At 35.8% G+C, this 20,989-nt stretch overlaps 1 protein-coding gene across 3 annotated transcripts in view; it reads left to right on the top strand.

Moving 5' to 3' along the window:
- Nucleotides 1–20,989, top strand: part of Pds5a (PDS5 cohesin associated factor A) — a 143,702-nt gene that overhangs the window by 98,005 nt on the left and 24,708 nt on the right. For all 3 annotated transcript variants that reach the window (XM_046451779.2, XM_046451850.2, XM_046451919.1), the window contains exons 18-25: nt 2,805–2,910; nt 4,959–5,119; nt 7,687–7,810; nt 8,644–8,802; nt 13,800–13,868; nt 15,639–15,775; nt 20,003–20,126; nt 20,351–20,555. In XM_046451779.2, coding sequence (XP_046307735.1) covers nt 2,805–2,910; nt 4,959–5,119; nt 7,687–7,810; nt 8,644–8,802; nt 13,800–13,868; nt 15,639–15,775; nt 20,003–20,126; nt 20,351–20,555 — 1,085 coding nt within the window. The remainder of the gene's footprint in view (nt 1–2,804; nt 2,911–4,958; nt 5,120–7,686; nt 7,811–8,643; nt 8,803–13,799; nt 13,869–15,638; nt 15,776–20,002; nt 20,127–20,350; nt 20,556–20,989) is intronic.

Genomic DNA, 20,989 nt, shown 5'->3' with positions numbered 1-20,989 from the left:
TTCTGTAAAAAGTAAGTTATTTGCTCAATAGAAGGATTTAGACCTGAGTTAGAACAGTAAAGGTTTGTTAACAGTTCTTGGAGAGCATAGGAGACTTCTCAATTTTGAAGAAGCAGTTGGATTGGCGATAGTTTTCTGCTTTATGATATCCCTATGAAGTATACTGCATGTGTATTTACCTAACTTATAAAGGAGAAAAAAATGCTTTCATAAAAGGAAGGACTACAATCCTCATTTCAAGAATCGAACCTTTACATTTTACCTCCTTGACTCATAGTAGAAGTAGAAGTGGTTGATGCCTGTCTTGTTTGCACTGTTACTTCCAAAAGAGACCATAGAGTTGGCATATGATAGGTACTCAGTAAATTCTTATTAAATAAATATATGCATGAATCCCATCTCCTGTAGTCATATACATGTATAAAATTTTACAATCATACTTTTAATCTTAAATACATGCATGGTTCAATGGGGTTTTCTTCTGAAGTTTGGGGGGCTGGTGTTAGTTCAGATATTTCTGGGATTTCTTTTTTTAAGTTGTTGATAGACCATTATTTATTTATATGTGGTGCTGAGAATCAAACCAAAGTGACTCACATATGCCAGGCAAGTTCACTACCACTGAGCCATAGCCCTAGCCCTATTTCTGGGTTTTTGCTTAGTGTTTTTTAAGGTTTTTTATTATTGTTGTTTCTTTTTTTTTTTTTTTAATTTTTCTTCAGTATTGGGGTTTGAGCCCAGAGGCACTTTAACACAGAGCTATATCCCTAGTCCTTTTTCATTTTTATTTTGAGACAGGGTCTCACTAATTTGCCAAGGCTAATCTCAAACTTGTGATACTCCTGCCTCAGCCTTCCAGGTTGAAGGGAATCTAGGCATGTACCACCACATGTGGCCCAGAATATTTTTTGCTGGCAGCTGGAAGTTTGGTGCTGATAACGCCAAGGTCGCGGGTTCATTCCCCGTATGGGCCACCAAATGCCGCAGTCTGGCTGGGCACAATCAGGAGCCACTTGTCAAAAGAAACTAACTTTATTTTTAGAACCACACACGCCAAACAAAACAGCCTCTCAGGAAAAACCCTCAGAGCCTCAACTGCCACCACCGGCTTTCCACAAGCCTCTCTCTCCCCCCACAAGCTTCTCTCCACCTCCCACAATCCTCCTGCTCTTGAGGCCGATTGGCTGGGTCACGTGGGCGGAGCCAAAAAAGTCCCCCAATGAGCAGCTCCGTGGTCTGAAAGGGCAGGGAAACAGCCCAATGAGCATCACCGCAGAGGAGCCAATCAGCTAGATGTTGCTGGGGCCGCTGTGAGCCAATCATCAGCCAGCAGCTGGAAGTTTGCTGGCAGCTGGAAGTTTGCTGGGGCCCCTTTGGCTGTGGCTCTCAACAATTTTTCTCATGTTAGAAAAGTCAGGACATAAACTGAGAGAAAATATTTGTAAGGTATGTATTTGATAAAGGATTGTTACTCAGAATGTGTGGGTATAATGTTTACAATACAGACATACATACCTATCCAATTTGCTTTCTTCAAAAACTGTTTCAGCTGAAGATGTTGATGAATTTTTAAATTATTCTTCTAACTAAAGAGGAAGTTATAGTGCTAAAATTAGTTTAAATTTCAACATCTGCATCCTATATGTATTTTGTACTTGAAAAAGAAAATTATTATTACCTTTTTTTTAAATGCATTTTCCATTTTGTGGCTATTATGAATTTCCTATATCATGAGGATTGCTTTAAATCCAGAAGTTCAAAGCCAACCTAGGCAAAATAGGAAGACCCCTTCCCACATTTTATTTATTTATTTATTTATTTATTTGGTACCAGGGATTGAACTTAGGGTTACTCAACCATTGAGCCACATTACCAATCCTATTTTGTATTTTAGTTAGAGACAGGGTCTCTAAATTACTTAGTGCCTTCTGTTGCTGAGGCTGGCTTTAACCCATCTTTTTTTGTGGTTGAACCCAGAGCCTCGTACATGCTAAGTTAGTATTCTACTACTGAGCTATGTCCACAGCCCAAAGGGTTCTTTTGTGTGGGGTAGGGGTGCAAGGTTTGCTGGGGATTGAACCCAGAGCTTCATATGTTCTAGGCAAGCACTGTACCACTGAGCCACACCCCCAGCCCAAGACTTTATCTTAAAACAAACAAAAAATTAATAATTTGAAATGTCTATAACAAAGGAATATAATTTAACCCAGATATTTTCATATTTGCTGTAAGAATTTAATGATTTAATAATAAAATAATACTTTCTTCAGATTACTGATGAGAAAATAGTCTCAAAATCAAAAATCAAATTTGTTTTTTTGTTGTTGTTGTTTGTTTGTTTGTTTGTTTTGGTTTTGGTTTTGGTTTTTGTGGTCCTGGGGATCAAACCCATGTTCCTCACAGGCCAGGCAAGCATTCTACCACTGCACTATACCCCTGGTCCCACTTTTTTAAACTTAAAATGGTAACATATTGTTACATTGTCTGATTTTTATCCTATTTGTGGTGGTAGGTATGTTTGAAAAACAAAAAAAATTCTATAGTTTTGACAATTAAATAGATGCTAATTAATGAATGTATTTATGAATATAGCATGATGCATTTTTTAGCATGTCATGTCATTGATTTTAGTTTTTATTTTTCAGTAAACTCAACTGTCAGGTAGAAAATAAAGTTTAATGTTTTATCCTCCAAAGAAACTTCTTTGAATCTGATCATTTTAGTCTGTATGTTTCTGACCCAGAACAATTATGATAGTTAGTAAGCTAGTATTGTTGCTAATTTACATCTTCTTCTTTTAATAGTGCACTGGTAAAATTGATGAATAAATCAATAGAGGGAACAGCCGATGATGAAGAGGAGGGTGTAAGTCCAGATACAGCTATTCGTTCAGGACTTGAACTTCTTAAGGTATTTTATATTCATTTGTTTCTATAGAGTATTTTATATTTATTTGAGGACTTGAACTTCTTAAAGTATTTTATATTCATTTGCTTCTATAACTTGCATTCTCTTTAGGATATGCAAGATTCAGGTTTGTTTCATTGGAAATTATTCAAAATATTAAAAATTTGTAATAGAAATCAGATGTTATAAAAATAACTTTTACATCATAATAATTACATTAAAAGATATTTGTTTATTTTGCTCTTTCATTCATCATTTGCATGCCTGCTATACTCATGATGGTATATGTTTTATAATCTCATCTTTCCAGAGAACCTGCATTTGAGACATTTGGCTGCCCATAGGAACTGTTACATGATAGCATCTGATTAAGGAATTTTTAATAATTTATAATCATGATAGATGGCAAGGAATTTAATAAATTGAGTAGTTAATAAGAACCAGGCAACAAGATTTTGTAGTCACGATATGACAAAAGAAAAGGGTTATTTGGGGAAGTAATGGGAAGCAAGTTTTGGTTTCAGATTATGGAATGCCACTGGCATGAAAGGAAAGGTACTGGAAGGGGCTTTCAACCTGTCCTTGAATCTGGCAAGCAGTTGATAAAGCTATGATTGGATTCAGTAAAGAGGGAAAGAAATTGAAACCACTGCAGTATAAACCAAGGGAAAAAAGACCAACTAGTGCAATGGGGCTTAGAAAAGTGAGTGATAAGATCATACTGAGATGCTCATAAATATTTCATTTGAGGGCTGGGGATGTGGCTCAAGCGGTAGCGTGCTCGCCTGGCATGCGTGCGACCCGAGTTCGATCCTCAGCACCACATACAAACAAAGATGTTGTGTCTGCCGAAAAACTAAAAATAAATAAATAAATAAATATTTAAAAAAAAAAAAAATATTTCATTTGAAAGAATTAGTACATTGTTTCATGAATAAGATTTTAATAATTGGGTTATACTTTTTTTACTGAGTTCAAATTTAATTCCCCATGTTTCAATAAATAAGTAAAACTGCATTAGTAAATAATACCACTTCAAACTGCAATGAGACAATTTTTATACTTCATGACATGTTTGATAATTTTTTTTTTAATATTTATTTTTTAGGGGCTGGGGTTGTGGCTCAGCAGTAGAGTACTCGCCTAGCACGTGTGAGGCCCTGGGTTCGATCCTCAGCACCACATAAAAAATAAATAAATAAAATAAAAATATTTTAAAAATATTTATTTTTTAAGTGTAGATGGACACAACACAGTGCCTTTATTTTTTTTATGTGATGCTGAGGATCGAACCCGGGTCCCGCCTGTGCTAGGCGAGCACTCTACTGCTGAGCCACAATCCCAGGCCCTTGATAAATTCTTCTTCTTTTTTTTTTTATTGGTTGTTCAAAACATTACAAAGCTCCTTGATAAATTCTTGTTGAATAAGTTAATGAAGACTACCTGCTCAATTCCCTCCTCTCCACTTTTAGTCCTTATTCTTGATACTATTCTGAATTATTTCCACTTCATGGAAGATAAACTTTGTAGACATGTCACATATAAGATGCTATAAGGCCCATAATGATAGACTATGGGTTATGTCATAAAAATAAGGGAATAGTCAAGCACAGTGGCATATGCCTATAATCCCAGCAGCTCGGGAGGCTGAGACAGGAGGATTGTGAGTTCAAAGCCAGCCTCAACAACAGCCAGGCTCTAAGCAACTCTGTGAGACCCTGTCTCTAAATAAAATGCAAAATAGGGATGGGGGTGTAGCTTAGTGGTTGAGTGCCCCTTAGTTCAATCCCCATTACAGAAAAAAAAAGGAATAATTATATGTTTACAATTATAATTCACAGTTTGCAATGATGTCTTCTTTGTTGATAGTTATGAGAAATGAACTTTTTGATAGATTTTATTTAACATTTTCTTATAGTTTATCTTTGTCTGTTCTGTGTAGCTAGCATGTGTGCAGAATTTCACGTTTTATTTATTATGGAAAATAATTTTCCCTTTTTAATATATTAGAACCATTGTCTACTTCTAAATCTATATATCTGTTCCTCTAGGTTCTGTCTTTCACACATCCTACCTCGTTCCACTCTGCAGAGACATATGAGTCCTTGTTACAGTGCCTAAGAATGGAGGATGATAAGGTAGCAGAAGCTGCAATACAAATTTTTAGAAACACAGGCCACAAAATAGAAACAGACCTTCCCCAGATACGATCGTGAGTATATTTTTTTGCATTGTAAACACAAAAGTTTCTAAGTGTGAAAGCCCATAAAATCATTGTTTTCTTTTCAGGAAGAAGAGAGAGGAATTACTCATTTGGTAGCTATTTTTTTGTATCCTTTTTTTTTTTTTTTTTTGTATGTCAGCTGGCTCATCCTACCACCGTTAAATGTAGACAGAGAAACAAACATAAACTATTTCCGAAAAAAATGATTTAAAATATTAAAAGTGGGCTGCAGTTGAGGCTTAGTGGTAGAGCATTTGCCTGGCATGTGTGAGGCCCTGGGTTCGATCCTCGGCACAACATATAAATAAATAAAAGATCCATTGACAACTAAAAATATTTAACAAATAAAATAAAATAAAAATATTAAAAGTCAGAAGTTAACACAAGACAATCGCAGTGGCACATACTTGTAATTCCAGCTACTTAGGAGGCTAAGGATTGCAAGTTCAAATCCAGCCGGGCGAACTTAGTGCTCCTGTCTCAAAATTTAAAAATAATTAAAAGGACTTAGGATGTAGGTCAGTGGTAGATTACAATATATCTTTCTAATCTGTGTTATGTTTATTTTTCTCAATAAAATTGTTCTTGTTCTCACCAAGAATGAGGCAAATGGTGTGCTTCATAAAGTATTTATAAGTTGCTTGGTTATTGGCAGTGGTGCTTTTATTACTTTGATCTCTCCCTCTAGATGAGCTCTCCCTCTCCTCATAAAAATGAAGTACATTTTGGTTTCACTTTGCATCTTAAAGAGGTTATCCTCAGAATCAAATTTGTGCTGAGAGTTTATATTTAGATTTAAAATATGTGGGAGACATCTTTTAGAGGAAGAATACACATTGCTCATATTTATTGAGTCAGATTCTCCTAGGATATCCAGGTAGTTCATGATATATCCGAATACTAAAAAGTTTTTCCTCATAGGATAATAGTAGGACAAATGGACTCCTGAGGGTTTTCTTAAATTTGTAAGCTAATGATTTGTGAAATAATTCAGTATTTAATGTAGATTCTTTTAATTCTCAGCACTGTAATGACTAACACAAAAGAATTGTCTAGTCTGTCCCCGCCCTTAAGGAGTTTATAATCTAAAGATGATAATCTTTATATGTGTATATTATCAAAAAGATCATTGACATGGTAGGGTAGTTTCTGGTGAGTTTTTCTGAATAGAAAAGTCTATGCTTTTGCTAGGCACAGTGGCACATGACTATGATCCCAGTGGCTTGGGAGTCTGAGGCAGAAGGATCGCAAGTTCAAAGCCAGCCTCAGCAAAGGCAAGGTACTAAGCAACTCAGTGAGGCACTTTCTCTAAATAAAATACAAAATAGGGCTAGGGATGTGACTTAGTGGCCAAGTGCCCTGAGTTCAATTCCTGGTACCAAAAAAGAAAAGAAAAGAAAAATCTATGCTTTTCTTTTTTGTAAGGCAAAAATCTGTTCTTTAAAAAATTATATCCCCCCCCCCCCAAAAAAAAACAAAACAGTTGGGTAAAAGTGGAAGAGTTAACTTTGGACACAAGGACACATGTTCTTAAGCATAGTAATGGGTAAAAAAGGATATAATTACTGAGAAGCAGAAAATCACAACACCGAAGATTTCAATAACAACCCAGTGGCACCATTGTATTTTAGCACTCTAGAAAAAAACAAAGAAGTTTATTTGTGTTTCATTTCAGTTTTCCTAAGAGGAATTAATAATACATTTAAAAACAGTTTTTTCAAAACTATCCCTTTCTTATTCACTGGTGTTATTATGTAAACAGTGTTACATTCTTAAATGAGTTTGTAGGTGGGGGAAAAAAAAGACTAAATAGGTTGCAGTTGTGGAAGTCTATTTGGGCATTGAAATCCAAATCCCATAATTCTAAATTCTTTGTGGAGAAAAACTTGAGGTGTATTCATATATATGAAGTCAGATTTATAGTGACTAGCATTTGTTCCAATTTTTTTGGTTGAGATGCATGGTCTGAATCCTTGGATACTGCTATTAAGATCTGCCTTTTTATTTTTAAGTTTTCTTCTGATTATTAAATACTTATTTGTTTATTTTAAAAAGCTAAAATTAGGATGTTTGTACTTTTCGTATCATTTTATCAATATTATGTATGCATTTGTACATCCTATTATTTTGGCTATTTAATAAAACTTTGGCCTTTTGCTACTGTTTTTCCATGGCTACTTTGAAATAATTAAAGGGAATTACAAAAAGGTACTAAAAATTTAGGAATTATCTACTCGGAAGGTAAATGTAAAAATATATCATGGAGCATGCTCTAGATTATAAATGAAAGATGGTTATTATTTCTCCATATTTGTGAGGTAGGTTTAAATGAAAATATCTCTTCATAATAGCCTTTGAAGCATGTATTTCTTGGTATGCACTTGGGAACAGACAGGGTGCTTTAAATCATTCTGTAAATCAGATAATTATTAACAGAGGCTTCTCTGCATACATCCAAATAGGGGAATGGGAGTCAACCAAAAGAATACTTGTGGTTTTATGGCCTTTAAAAAGGGAACAAAAAAAAAAAAAAAAACTATGATTATTTTTTGCAGGACCTTAATTCCCATTTTACATCAAAAAGCAAAGAGGGGTACTCCACACCAAGCAAAACAGGCTGTGCACTGTATACATGCCATTTTCACAAATAAAGAAGTCCAGCTTGCACAGATTTTTGAGGTATATATATATAATGCATAGGATCTATTTATTTTGGTTTTGGTCTTTATTTTATAAGTTCTGTGGTTTGATAAAGTGGAAGTTAGATTTTGAAAAAAAAAGTTATTTGTATGTAATCCTACCCTAAAATATAAATTTCCTGTGGAGGAGGGGTTTTATCTGTTTTATTCAGCACTGTATTTCAGTACTTAGTTCAGGTCATGTGTTCAAAAAATTTATATTGAAGGATGTGTATTGTATGTGACAACATTTTACTTAATTTAAAAGCTTCTTTGTCTCAGTGGTCCATTTATCCTTACAAAGTGTTAATAGATAACTTTGAACAATCCTTTTTAAGTACATAACAACCCTACATGAAAATCAATCCTGTTTCCCTTTCTTTGTATATAATTTTTAGATTCATTCTGCTACTAGAAAAGTAGTCCTATTATCATGAATTGCAAAGATTATGAACAAAACTCCATGAACTCTTAACTTTTTATTATTCTAGGTCACTAAAATGTCCCCACAGGATAAGAAATTCACCAGCATGGCAAACCTTATGTAGACGGGCTAGAAATAAAGCAGATTTGATGAAGCAGAAATGTTCTCATTTTTACTTCTTTTACTTGGGCTTAATTTTTTCCTTTATCTTTTTTTCTTCAATTTTTCAATTTTGTTAAATTTCAGTAGGTGAATTAAGAAACAAATCTCTAATGTGGTTAAAATTATCATATCATTAAAATAGGCTGATTTGGGCATGATAAATTTGGAAGACTCAGGGAAATCTGTTTCCATAGAATCTTTACATATTTATGAAACAAACTAGTAATTTTTCTGTTTTATTTTTATAGCCACTCAGTAGAAGTCTGAATGCTGATGTACCAGAACAACTTATAACTCCATTAGTTTCACTGGGCCACATTTCTATGTTAGCACCAGATCAGTTTGCTTCCCCAATGAAATCTGTAGTAGCGAATTTTATTGTGAAAGATCTACTAATGAATGACAGGGTAAGTTTCTCGTTTAATTAAATTTAGAGTCATGATATTGACTTTTACATCATTATCACAAAAACATCATCATTTCTGTTTCTCTTTCTTAAACTGTGGATTGAACCCAGGACCTCATGCATGCTAAGTTATATCTCCAACCCCTCTCTTTTCCTTTAAAATTTTTCTACATTGTCCCTTCTTGTTTACTTACTAATTTTCCATTTAACTGCCTGACTTTGAGATCACTGTTACTAGAAGTTAACTGCCGCAGTCTGGCTGGGCACAGATAACCAAGCCGCCAAAAAGCCTTGTAGGTTCAAACAGCAACTCTTTATTCCCGAACTCTCACAGGCACTCTACCCACACTTCCAGGGAACACACACTCTCCATGGGCTCAGCGCCCCAATTCTCCTGGAACCCGGGAGAACTCAAAGGGAACTCCAAAGTAGCGGGGTGCCCGAAGCAGCAGGATCCGCCCTAATCCCGGAGCCACCCTATTCCCAGAGCAGGGTCACCTTTCAACCATTCCCTCTAGCAAAATGCCAGGCGTCATTCCAACTAAACTGTGGCTCTCAACAGTTAACATTTAAGAAAGAAAAAAAATAAAGATGGATATTGTGGAACACATTTATAATCCCACAGATTTATGAGGGTGAGGGAGGAGTATGACAAGTTTGAGGCAAGCCTCAGCAACTTAATAAGACCCTGTCTCATAATAAACAGGGACAAGGTTATAGTTTAGTAGTAGAATGTATGCTTAGCATGCGTGGAGGAACTGGGTTCAATCCCTAGCACCAAGAAAAGAAAAAATGAGAACATGAGATGTATGAATCATTAAGTAAAGTATATGTCAAATGCTATTATCCAGACTTGTAAATGATCATTTACAGTTTTCTGGATTGATAGAATTTTGTGTTATTAAACACTGTTAAAAACATAAGTGGATTAGCTGAGGCATGGTGGTACATGCTTATAATCCTAGCTGCTGCTTGGGAGGCTGAAGCAGGAGAATTGCAAATTAAACACCAGCCTTAGCAATGCAGCAAGATTCTGTCTTAAAAGAATTTTAAAAAGAAAAGAAAACTGGGGATGAGCACCTGCCTAGCATGTGTAAAGCCCTTAGTTCTATCCCTGGTACTACAATTGTTTGGGGGTGGGGAGAATCACTAGTTTACCAAATGGATCTAAATTATAAAAAAGAGTTATTGAATATAAACACAGACCATTCTTACATAATGGATTAGTGTGGTGACTTTCAATTCAGTGTTATCACAAATCCAAATTATCTAAAATTTCTCTAACCTTTCCACATAGTCAAATAGTTTTAAACCCTCACTACTAAGAACTTGCCAGCACCTGTAATCTCAGCAGCTCAGGCGGCTGAGGCAGAAGGATCCTGAGTTCAAAGCCAACCTTAGCAACTTATCAAAGCACTGAGCAACTCAGCAAGAGCCTGTCTCTAAGTAAAATATTTTTAAAAGGGCTGGGGATGTGCCTCAGTGGTTAAATATCCCTGGGTTTAATCCCTGGTACCAAAAAAAAATTTTTTTTTTAATTGACATAGTTATTACTAAGGAGGTACAGTGACTTTTTAATATGTGTTTAATGAGTAATGATCAGATAAGGTAATTAGTATATCTATCATCTCAGGCATATAAATTTTTTTTGTGTTGAGAACATCCAAAATCTTTTGTGCTAGCTATTTTGAATATTCAATTAATTGTTGTCCACCACAGCTCTCCTACTGTGCTATAGACCATTTGAAATCATTCTATCTAGCCTGGTGAAGGAGAGCACACTGGTAATCCCAGCAACTTAGAAGCCTGAGGCAGGAGAATCAAGTTCAAGACAAGCCTCAGCAACTTAGCAAGACCCTGTCTCAAAATTAAAAATTAAGAGTGCTGGGGGCATCTCCTGGGTTCAATCCCTAATATCTCCTCGCCAAAAAAAGGAATCTCCTATCTTAACTTCTCTTCAGGTATACACATTAGCGATTCTCTCTGATAGATCCTATTTTAACATGGTCATTATTGGCTTATTTTTCTAATTGTGATAATATATATATAAAATTTCTTATTTTATGTGTACAATTCACTGACATTGTCTAGATCCTCCTCGTTATCTAATCACCATCACCATTCATCTCCAGATCTCTTTAATTATCCCAAATAGAAATTCTGTACCCATTAAGCAATAACTCCTATCTTACCCCCTTAGAACCTCTATTTTACTTTAATTTGCCTATTGTAGTTTATCTCTTTTGTGTTTGGTTTATTTCATTTAGCATGTTTTTTTTTTTGTATTTTTATTTTTTATTTATTTTTGGTACTGGGATTTGAACCCAGGGGCACTCAATCACTTAGCCACATCCAAAGCCCCTTTAGAGATAAGGGTTTGCTGAATTACCTAGGGCCTCAACTGAGTTGCTGAGGCTGGCTTTGAACTCACATCCTCCTGCCTCAGCCTCCCAAGCCATTGGGGTTACACACATGTGCCACTGCACCTGGCTTCATTTAGCATATTTTAAAGGTTCATCTATCTTGTAGTATGTCAGAACTTTATTACTTTGACCTATGACTGCTGTTGACCGATGACGAGTCCTTGTTTCCCCAGTGTTGAAGTACAACACCAGAGAAACACAGGTCAGAGTGGAAAGTAGAAGTTTATTAAGGACAGCAGAAAAGACTTCTCCCGGAGGAAGAAGGGGACCCAAGAGATGGAATCCATTGAAAGGCGAATGTGTTCCCCCTTTTATAGTTCTTTCAGTGATGGAATGTAGGTGGGAAGACCTGAAGGGTAGGGCACAGGTGGGCCAAAGAAGTAATCTGAGCAGGAAGGACTTTTGAGTCAGCATCTTCCAGTTTGCTGGGAGCTGTTTCATTAACACTTCTTTGGGATGGGCTCTGGGCCTTGGGGACATTAACATTCCAAGAGTTGTTCTGCTTTTCCCGGAATTCATTCTCAACATGGCCTCCATTTTGGATCTTACTGGATATTAGACCCAATTTACCTAACTACACTGACTACCTAACTTTAAATCTGGCTTCACTTTCATAACTGAATAATATTTCTTTGTATGTATATCCCACATTTTATCTGTTGGACACTTGGGTTGTTTCTATCTCTTGGCCACTGTAAAATGTTAATATGAACATTTAGATCCCTGTTTCTAATCTTTTGGCTATGTACTTTAGAATAAAATTGCTGGGACACATGATCATTCTCTGTTTAATTTTTTTAAGAACTGCTGTACTATTCTCCACAGTGGCTGTATAATTTTATATTCTTGCCAGCAATGTGTGAGAATTCAAGTTTCTCCATGTCTTTGCTAACTCTCACCGTTTTCCTTTTCAAAAATTGCCATGCTAGTCGGAGTAGAATGGTATTTCATGGTTTTGTTTAGCATTTCCTTGATAAATAATGATGTCAATGATTATTTTTTCATATGCTTATTGCCAATCCATTTATCTTCTTGAGAGCTGTTATTCAAGTTCAGTTGTCTATGATTGTTGTTGAGTTTAAAACTATACATTCTGAATATTTAATCCTTTCAAAGTATTTGTCCAGTCCAAGATCATGGGACTTTCTTCCCCTGTGTTGTCTTCTAAGAGTTTTATATTTTTAGCTCTTAAAGATTTTTTTATTTGTTTAAAGGTAATGCTTACATATAGTATAATAATCCAGCTTCATTCTTTTGCTTACGGATATACAATTTTTCTAGTGCCATTTGTTGAAGAGACTGTTATTTTCCCAGGGATTATTCTTGGCCCCCCTTTTCAAAAATAAATCACACAAATTGGCCACAGTGGTGATACCTCAGGTTATCAGTGATGAGTCCTGCCTCCCCACATGTTGAAGTTTGAACATTAGAGAAGCACGCTGATGCAAGCATATGAAGCAGGGTTTATTTAAAAAAGGGTAACAGACTTCTCCCCGGAGGGAGAAGGGGGCCATAGCTGGTATCCTAGTATCCAGAGAAACAAGGTTTTCTGCCCTTTTTATATGCCCTAGGCTTCCTTTATTCTCCTGCCTTTCTTCCTTATCTTTCTCCTTCCTGCATACAGTGACTAGGCCCAGGAATGCTCTGTAGGAGAGCCCAAAGGTGGGAAACCTGTAGGCTGAAGGGGGCAGGGCTGGATGGAGTAGCAAAGGACACATTAACAACCTTATAGCTCCCTGTAGGGAGAGGAAATTCCTGGGACTGTTTATCTTGCTACTGGTTGGAGCAGGGGCTGGTTCTTGATAGGGGTGGTGGAAGAGCTCTAAAGGAATTAACATTTCAATCCCTCAGGGGACAGTCTCCAACTTCCTGAATTCACTCAAAATTGGCCTCCTTGATCTGACCTGATTTACACACACTGACTGTGTATCTAATTCTGGCTTCAGAGCATACACCTCTAATCCAGCAGCTCAGGAGTATCACAAATTCAAGTTCAAGACCAGCCTCAGCAACTTAGCAAAGCACTAAGCACCTCAATGAAACCCTGGCTCAAAAAGGCTGGGGATGTAGCTCAGTGGCGGTGTATTATATTATATTTTATTATATATATATATATATAATTTATTATATTTTATAATATAAAAGGAATTATACAAGGGTTGTCTGGGTTCCCTATTCTGTTCCATTGCTCTATTTATCTATATTTGTCTAGGTTATGTAGGTTTATGGTTAAGTTTTGAACTTGGAGAATATGACTCTTCCAACTTAGTTCTTCTTTTCCAAACTCTGCTGAGACTTTTTAAACCTTTCCCAGAACTTGGCATTGCTCAGCATGAAAAACTTAATGAGCAAAAACTTAAATTTTTCTTTCTAAAAGCTAAATTTTGGGGCTGGGGATGTGGCTCAAGCGGTAGCGCGCTCGCCTGTCATGCGTGCGGCCCGGGTTCGATCCTCAGCACCACATACAGACAAAGATGTTGTGTCCACCGAGAACTAAAAAAATAAATAAATATTTTAAAAAAAATAAATAAATAAAAAATAAAAATAAAAGCTAAATTTTTTCATTTGTCCATAGTCAACAGGTGAGAAGAATGGAAAATTGTGGTCTCCAGATGAAGAGGTGTCCCCTGAAGTACTAGCAAAGGTAAATTTGTGTAGGTCTTCATTACCTTTACTTGAAAGAAGGAATGTCCATAGGTAACTTTTTTTAACCTAACAATTAGCATTTTTCAGCAAGGTGCTTTATTTTAAAATCCATAGCAAAAAAAAAACGCTTCTCAAATTGTAGTTCTCATTGTTCCTTGTATATGTAAGTGTCTTTAGTCTGAATCAATTGTGGTAAGGCTGGTATACACAGGGATAGTTGGTGCTCAGAGGCATCTTATAGATAGACTCACCAAAATCTACAAATGTATCATATTCACTTAGCAAAGACAGAGGTTGTTGTTTTAGTCAGATTTTTTGTTCCTGTGACTAAAAGGAATTTACCAGAGCAATTTTAGAGGAGGAAAAGGTTTATTAAGGGGCTCATGGTTTCAGAGGTCTTAGACCATGGACAGCTGACTCCATTCCTTGAGGATCTAGGTGAGGCAGGACATCATGGTGGAAGAGTATGGCTGTGAAAAGCAGTTTATGTGGGTGGTAATCAGGAAACAGTGACTCTACTTACCAGATACAAATATATACCCCAAAGCCACACCCCCAATGAACTACTCCCCACCCCGCCAGCCACACCCCACCTGCCTTTAGCAACAAACTCAGTTAATCACATCAGAGAGCTATTAACTGGTTAGGTTAAGGCTATGACACAATTATTTCTTCAGACCTTCTTGCATTGTTTCACATGTGACCTTTTGGAGGACACCTCACATCCAAACCATAACAGTTATTACAAAATTGGTGACTTTTGATAGATATAAATTGAATGTTATTAGAGCTAATTTTTTAAAGGGCTGGACTTGGAATTTAATATATGAGATTATTTCATTTTTTATAATCTGTTTTACTTCATAATCATGTATTCTATAAATTTAGTTTTCCTGATTATCAGTAAGTATACTGATACTAAGATCAAATAAATCTGGCTACAAATAATTATGGAAACCCCAATTTTTTTGGTGAGAATGTTAAGTAAGACTAAAGTACATTTCATGATTTATTCAGTTTTTCAATTGTATAAAAACAAAAGAGGAAAATATGAAATCCTGTCTAAATAGTTGCTTTTAATAAGAATAGTTTCAAATTTATTTTTAAATAGATTTTTTTATTTTTATTTGACACATAGTATTGTATATATTTACAGGGTAGGATGTGATTAATCAGTACATATATAATTTATAATCAAGTCAAGATAATTAGTTTAGACATTTATTATTTCTCGGGGCCGGGAACATCTTTCAACTAGCCATTTTGAAATACTAATTGTCAACTGGAGCTATCCTACTATGCTATAGAACATTATAAGTTATTCCTCCTATCCACCTGCATTCCTATAGCTGTTAGCCATCCTGTCTCCATCACCCTTCCTCAAACTTTCCCAGGGCCTAGTAGCCACTGTTCTAAATAGCTATTTTTAAATCATGTATTTTCAAATAATTTAAAAATCTTGGGCAACTGTTCTAGTGTCAAAAATCAGAGTTCAGGAGCTAGATGTTGCAAAATTTATTTATTCCAGTAATGTGTCTCAGTTGCCTTATCTGCTGAAAATAAGGAGCTCTGGGGAAAGTGCCTGGTACTGTAAATAGTGAATAAATACTAGTTTTTATTGTGACTGTTACTTATCACTTAAAGTTGTATAATAAAATTTGCAGATATATAACCTCAGTAAGCTCATTAATCTAATTATTAGAAATTATCTTCCCTTTAATTGGAATTGTAAGTTGCTTTCTTTTTTTAGCATGTTAATATTTTATAGGTACAGGCAATTAAACTTCTGGTAAGGTGGCTGTTGGGTATGAAAAACAACCAATCTAAATCTGCCAATTCAACTCTTCGGTTATTATCGGCGATGTTGGTTAGTGAGGGTGACCTGACAGAGCAAAAGAGGATCAGGTGAGATTTTTCTTCCTTTCCAATTTTTTTAGCTCAGAATATTTGGTAAGAGTTTGCATTGGAATTATTTACCTAATTAATATAGAATGTTGTAATTGCACTAGGTTCTCTGGAATTAAATCTTTAGTAGCCACTTGGGGTTTACATCTCTTAGAATACATTTATTTCAGTAATGTTTCTGTGTTTTTCTATGAACATAAAAGAACTAACTATAATCACTGTAGTCCAGTGTTACAGTTAACATCAAACCTTTGGTTCAAACAAAATTTGTTGAATTTCTACTCTGCAAAATCCCATGAAAAGCACTGCAGGGGGGGAAAAAAACTAGATCTGTTATTGCAGGGCTTGAGTTGTGGCTCTGTAGTAGAGCACTTGCCTGGCATGTGAGACCCTGAGTTTGATCCTCAGCACAAGAAAGAGAAAGAAAGGAAAGAAAGAAAAGTCCATTGACAACTAAAAAATTATTTTAAAAAAGATCAGGTGTTGTCTTCAAGAAATTTGTCTTGTAGTAGAAAGTGAGAGAACAAGTTGTAGTGTCTTAAATATGAAGAAAATAATAATATCGATGGTACTTCAAAGAAGGAAGAGTTAAAGCCACCTAGTAGTTGAGGAAGAGACTGTATTCTACAGATACAAAGAAACAAAACAAATTGCTTTCTATTTCTACTCTTCAAGTCTTTTTAATTCCCATCTCTTTTGTGTTCTTTTTAAGATGGAAATAACACCCATTTTTTTCAATTGCTTTTTTTTTTCTTTCAAATTCTTGGTTTATCCCAGGCATGGTGACACACACCTGTAATCCCAGCTACTTGGGAAGCTGAATTGGGAGGAACCCAAGTTCCAGCCAGGCCTGGGCAAATTAGTAAGATGCTGTTTCAAAATTAAAATAAAAGTGGCTGGGGATATAGATCAGTGGTAGAGTGCCCCTGGGTTTGATCCCCAGTATCCCATACCCCAGAAAAAAATCTTGGTTTACTTAGGGAGCAGGTGTACCAGTAGATATAAGTAGAGATTTCTGCTTATGAAGCATTCCTTCTTTAAAAAATTGTTTTAGAGGACAGAGATTTAATCATTTCTTTATGCATTTCGTATTTGCTGAGCACTATTAGATACCAGGTACTGCTGTGTGGGGTTGTATGTGTGTGAGTGTGTGTGTGTGTGTGTGTGTGTGTGTGAGAGAGAGAGAGAGAGAGAGAGAGAGAGAGGGTGTGGGTGGTTTTTTAATGCTGTGTGTGTGTGTGTGGTTTTTTAATGCTGGGGTTAAACCCTGGGGCACTTTACACTGGACTACATCTCCAGCCATTTTTATTTTTTATTTCGAGACAAGATCTTGCTAAATTGCTGAGGCTGGCCTTGAACCTGGGATCTTCCTACCTTAATCCACCCCACCCCCCAAGTCACTAGGATTATAGACATGCTACAACAAGCCTTCCACCTGCTGTGTTATTTAAAGATATAAAAGTCCTTCCCTCCAAGGAATATTTAGTCTAGTTAGAGGAGATAAAATGAGCAATTACAATAGATGGTTCTAAATGCTTAAATAAAGTAAGCCAAGGGTTAGCCTTTTATGAATAGAGTGATGATGATTAGAGCTGGGTTAGGGATGTGAGAAGATTAAATGTAGGATTACTGTATAGTATATAGTAATGAGCTCACACAAATCAATCACACATATGCAGAATCCCCACTAAAGATGAAGACTAAATATAATCACTTGACCTGAAAAAAAAAAAAAAAGTTTAACATCACTACATGCAGTTAAAACAATTTAAATTTAAGTGATCATCCGTTTGCCTACCAAATCAAGAAGAAAAAATATTTTTAAAGCAATTTTTGTTTAGTAGAATCAGGCAAATGGCTTCTGTCATTACTCCTGTGAGTGGTATCTAGATCCTTAGAAATGTTCTTATCCAGCCAGGCACAGTGGTGTGTATTTATAATCCCAACTACTCAGGAGGCTCAAGTGGCAGGATGGCAACTTGGATGAGCCTCAGTAATATAGTAAGACCCTTTCTCAAAATTAAAATTAAAAAGGCTGAGGCTGAGCGCAGCGCAGGCCTGCATACCTGTAATCCCAGGAGCTCGGGAGGCTGAGTCAAGAGGATAGTGAGTTCAAAGTCAGCCTCAGCACAGGCAAGGCACTAAGCAACTCAGTAAGACCCTGTCTCTAAATAAAATACAAAAGGGCTGGGGATGTGGCTCAGTGGTCCAATGCCCCTGAGTTCAATCCCTAGTAGCATGCCTCCTCCATTCCACCTTACCCCACCCCACCCACACTGCCAAATAGTTCTTATCCTTTAACCCAGTATTTTCACATTTGTGAAATAATAAAAATATGCACACAAATGTAGCAAACCAAGTTTTTCCAGCACTATTTATGAGAAAAAATAAGGGAATGAATAACCATGGACAAATATCATGGACTTTTAAATTTTTCTTGTAACATGGTGTTAGCTTGGACTCTAGAATTAGAAACAACTCAGTATTCCATTTATTATCTCTGGGAACTTGTGTAAAGTACTTGATTTTTCTAAGCCCCAATGACTCATCTTATAGAAAATTATTCTGGGACAAAATAAACATTAAAATAATACCTCTTATTTTCATTCATTCATGATTTATCTGCTAGAGAAGCTATTTGAGTGGTCTCAATGTTACCAGTGCTCTTTGTTTGTTTGTTTGTTTGTTTTGGTACTGGGGATTTAACCAGGGTGGTGTATCACTGGTCTATGCTGTAATCCCAGCATCCAGTAACCCCCTTTTGTTTTTTTATTTATTTTTTTACTTAGTGAGACAAGGTCTCACTGTGTTGTGAAATTCTCAAGCTTCAGCTTCCTTAGTCATTGCATGTGCAATCAACCAGTACTCAAGTCTAATAATCCAATTATCTTAGTATGCCATATTTCTTCCTCTTATCTGCTAAGCAAAAGTCCCAGTAGATTCAAACCAACTTTTCTTCCCATTTCCTAAAGTCTTCAAAATAAAAAGTCAGGCATGGTGGTGCGTACCTGTAATGCTAGCTACACAGGAGACTGAGGCAGGAATATCACAATTTCCAGGCCAGTGTTGGCAATTTAGTGAGACCCTATCTCAAAATAAAAAAGAGAAAGGATATTGATCCTTTGTTTTGCATACATATTTATGTATATTTTTTATTCTCTTTTCACACACACAAAAAAGCTTAGTGGTAGAGTGCCCCTGGGTTCTGTCCTGAGTACTATAAAACAAAAAGAAAGCAAGAAAAAAAATTGAAATAGGAAGATTATCGTTCATCCCATTCATTGTCACATATTATCATTTACATTACATAAGTTTATGGAGTGAAGGTGAGAGTGCCAAGCCCTCATAGATTCCCTTTAAAAACTTCATTTTCTGGAAGGAGGTTGGCCCCAGGTACTAGTACTAAGGTAGACACTGGCTCTTAATCTCTGTATCTATTCCTTTGAGTTATTTGTGTGATACTACTTCCCTCCTAGCTGCTTCCCTGACATTTCATCAGACATTGTAAGATTAAGCTAGATATCCATTATGTGTATATGTATGTATATGCATAGACAATGTAGGAAATAGGTTTATTTCTTTATATACCTTTATTTTTATTTATTATTTTATGTAGTGGTGAGGCTCTAACCCATGCCTCCCTCACACCTGCTATGTGAGCCCTCCACCACTGAGCCACAACCCCAGCCCAAGAAAATAGATTTAAAATTGATACTGGATGTTTTTTACTTCTTTAGTTGTTTTCATTTTTTAAATCACATTTTCTATAATGATTATATATTCTTGATATCCTGATGTAAATTGCTCTTTCTAATATTATAAATAGTTTGATTGTAAGAGTAAGCAAAATTAGGGCTAGGTATGTGGCTCAGTGGTAGACTGCTTGCCTAACATGCATGAGGCCTTGGGTTCAGCCCTAGCACCACCACCCCCCCCCCACACACACACACACACAAAAAAAGTAAAGTTGTTTAGCTGTGTGGATTAAGCTAGAGCATGATGAGAAAGGAAGGTAGATAAATTTGTTAACACAAAGTCATAGTGATTTTAGCCTTTTTCCCTTTGCGTGAAGTTCATGGACTCAAAGTAGCTTTCCTGTATCTGTACAGTATATTATTTTAAGCATAAATTTTACCCTGTGTATCATACACTCAAAAAGGGATCAAAGCACTTTTATGAATGATAATGGTTATAGGAAATGTTTATTTCTTTTTTGTTTGTTTATAGTAAATCTGATATGTCTCGCTTGCGATTAGCTGCTGGTAGTGCCATAATGAAGCTTGCTCAGGAACCTTGTTACCATGAAATTATTACTCCAGAACAATTTCAACTCTGTGCACTTGTTATTAATGTAAGTAACAAATTTTTTTTGCCATGTATATCTCTTCAAAATTCATTTACTTTAATATAACTGCAAGTCCATTTAATATATTGATATATGCACTAAAGAGATTGCTATTTTATTCCCCTAACATAATTATCATTTTACAAAACAAAACAGAAATGCTGAAATTGCTCCCCTTTTTGGTAAATGTTTGCCAATTTTTAAGTGTTTTTGTTTCTATGCTGCTATAGGATGAGTGTTACCAAGTAAGGCAGATATTTGCTCAGAAGCTGCATAAGGCACTTGTAAAGTTACTGCTCCCATTGGAGTACATGGCGATCTTTGCCTTGTGTGCCAAAGATCCTGTGAAGGAGAGAAGAGCACATGCACGACAGTGTTTACTAAAAAACATCAGTATACGCAGAGAATACATTAAACAGAATCCTATGGCTACTGGTGAGTACTTGACAGTTCCCAGTGTGACAGATCTTGACAATGGAATAATTTTTGAGAGAGGCAGTCTTATATTCCTATTGTAATTTATAATAGCACTGGGAGTTTTATAAAATGTTATCATTATACTTAAGATGAACTTAAAAACTGATAACCCTGGGTTTTGAGTCCTGATTATTTATACTGCACACTGTTTTGGGTAATTGTATATATAGTTTGATTTGAACACATTTCTCAGATATCAGGGTAAATAATTTTTTCCTATATTTCAAATATCTTTAAGCTTGAATATCTTTCGAAATTAAAGTATAAGTATTTTAGTGTCTTCTAAATATCATGTTGCTTCTAATTTACAAATAACTGAGGGGAAAAGTGGAAACTGAATCACCAAAGTGGTTAGAACTCATAAGAAGGAATTTATATAAAATCACTGTTAT

This window comes from Marmota monax, unplaced genomic scaffold (assembly GCF_021218885.2).
Source record: "Marmota monax isolate L192 unplaced genomic scaffold, Marmota_monax_Labrador192_F-V1.1 WCK01_AAM20220418_F8-fsc00025, whole genome shotgun sequence".
Lineage (NCBI taxonomy): Eukaryota > Metazoa > Chordata > Mammalia > Rodentia > Sciuridae > Marmota > Marmota monax.
This window is presented reverse-complemented; position numbering and strand designations above follow the sequence as displayed.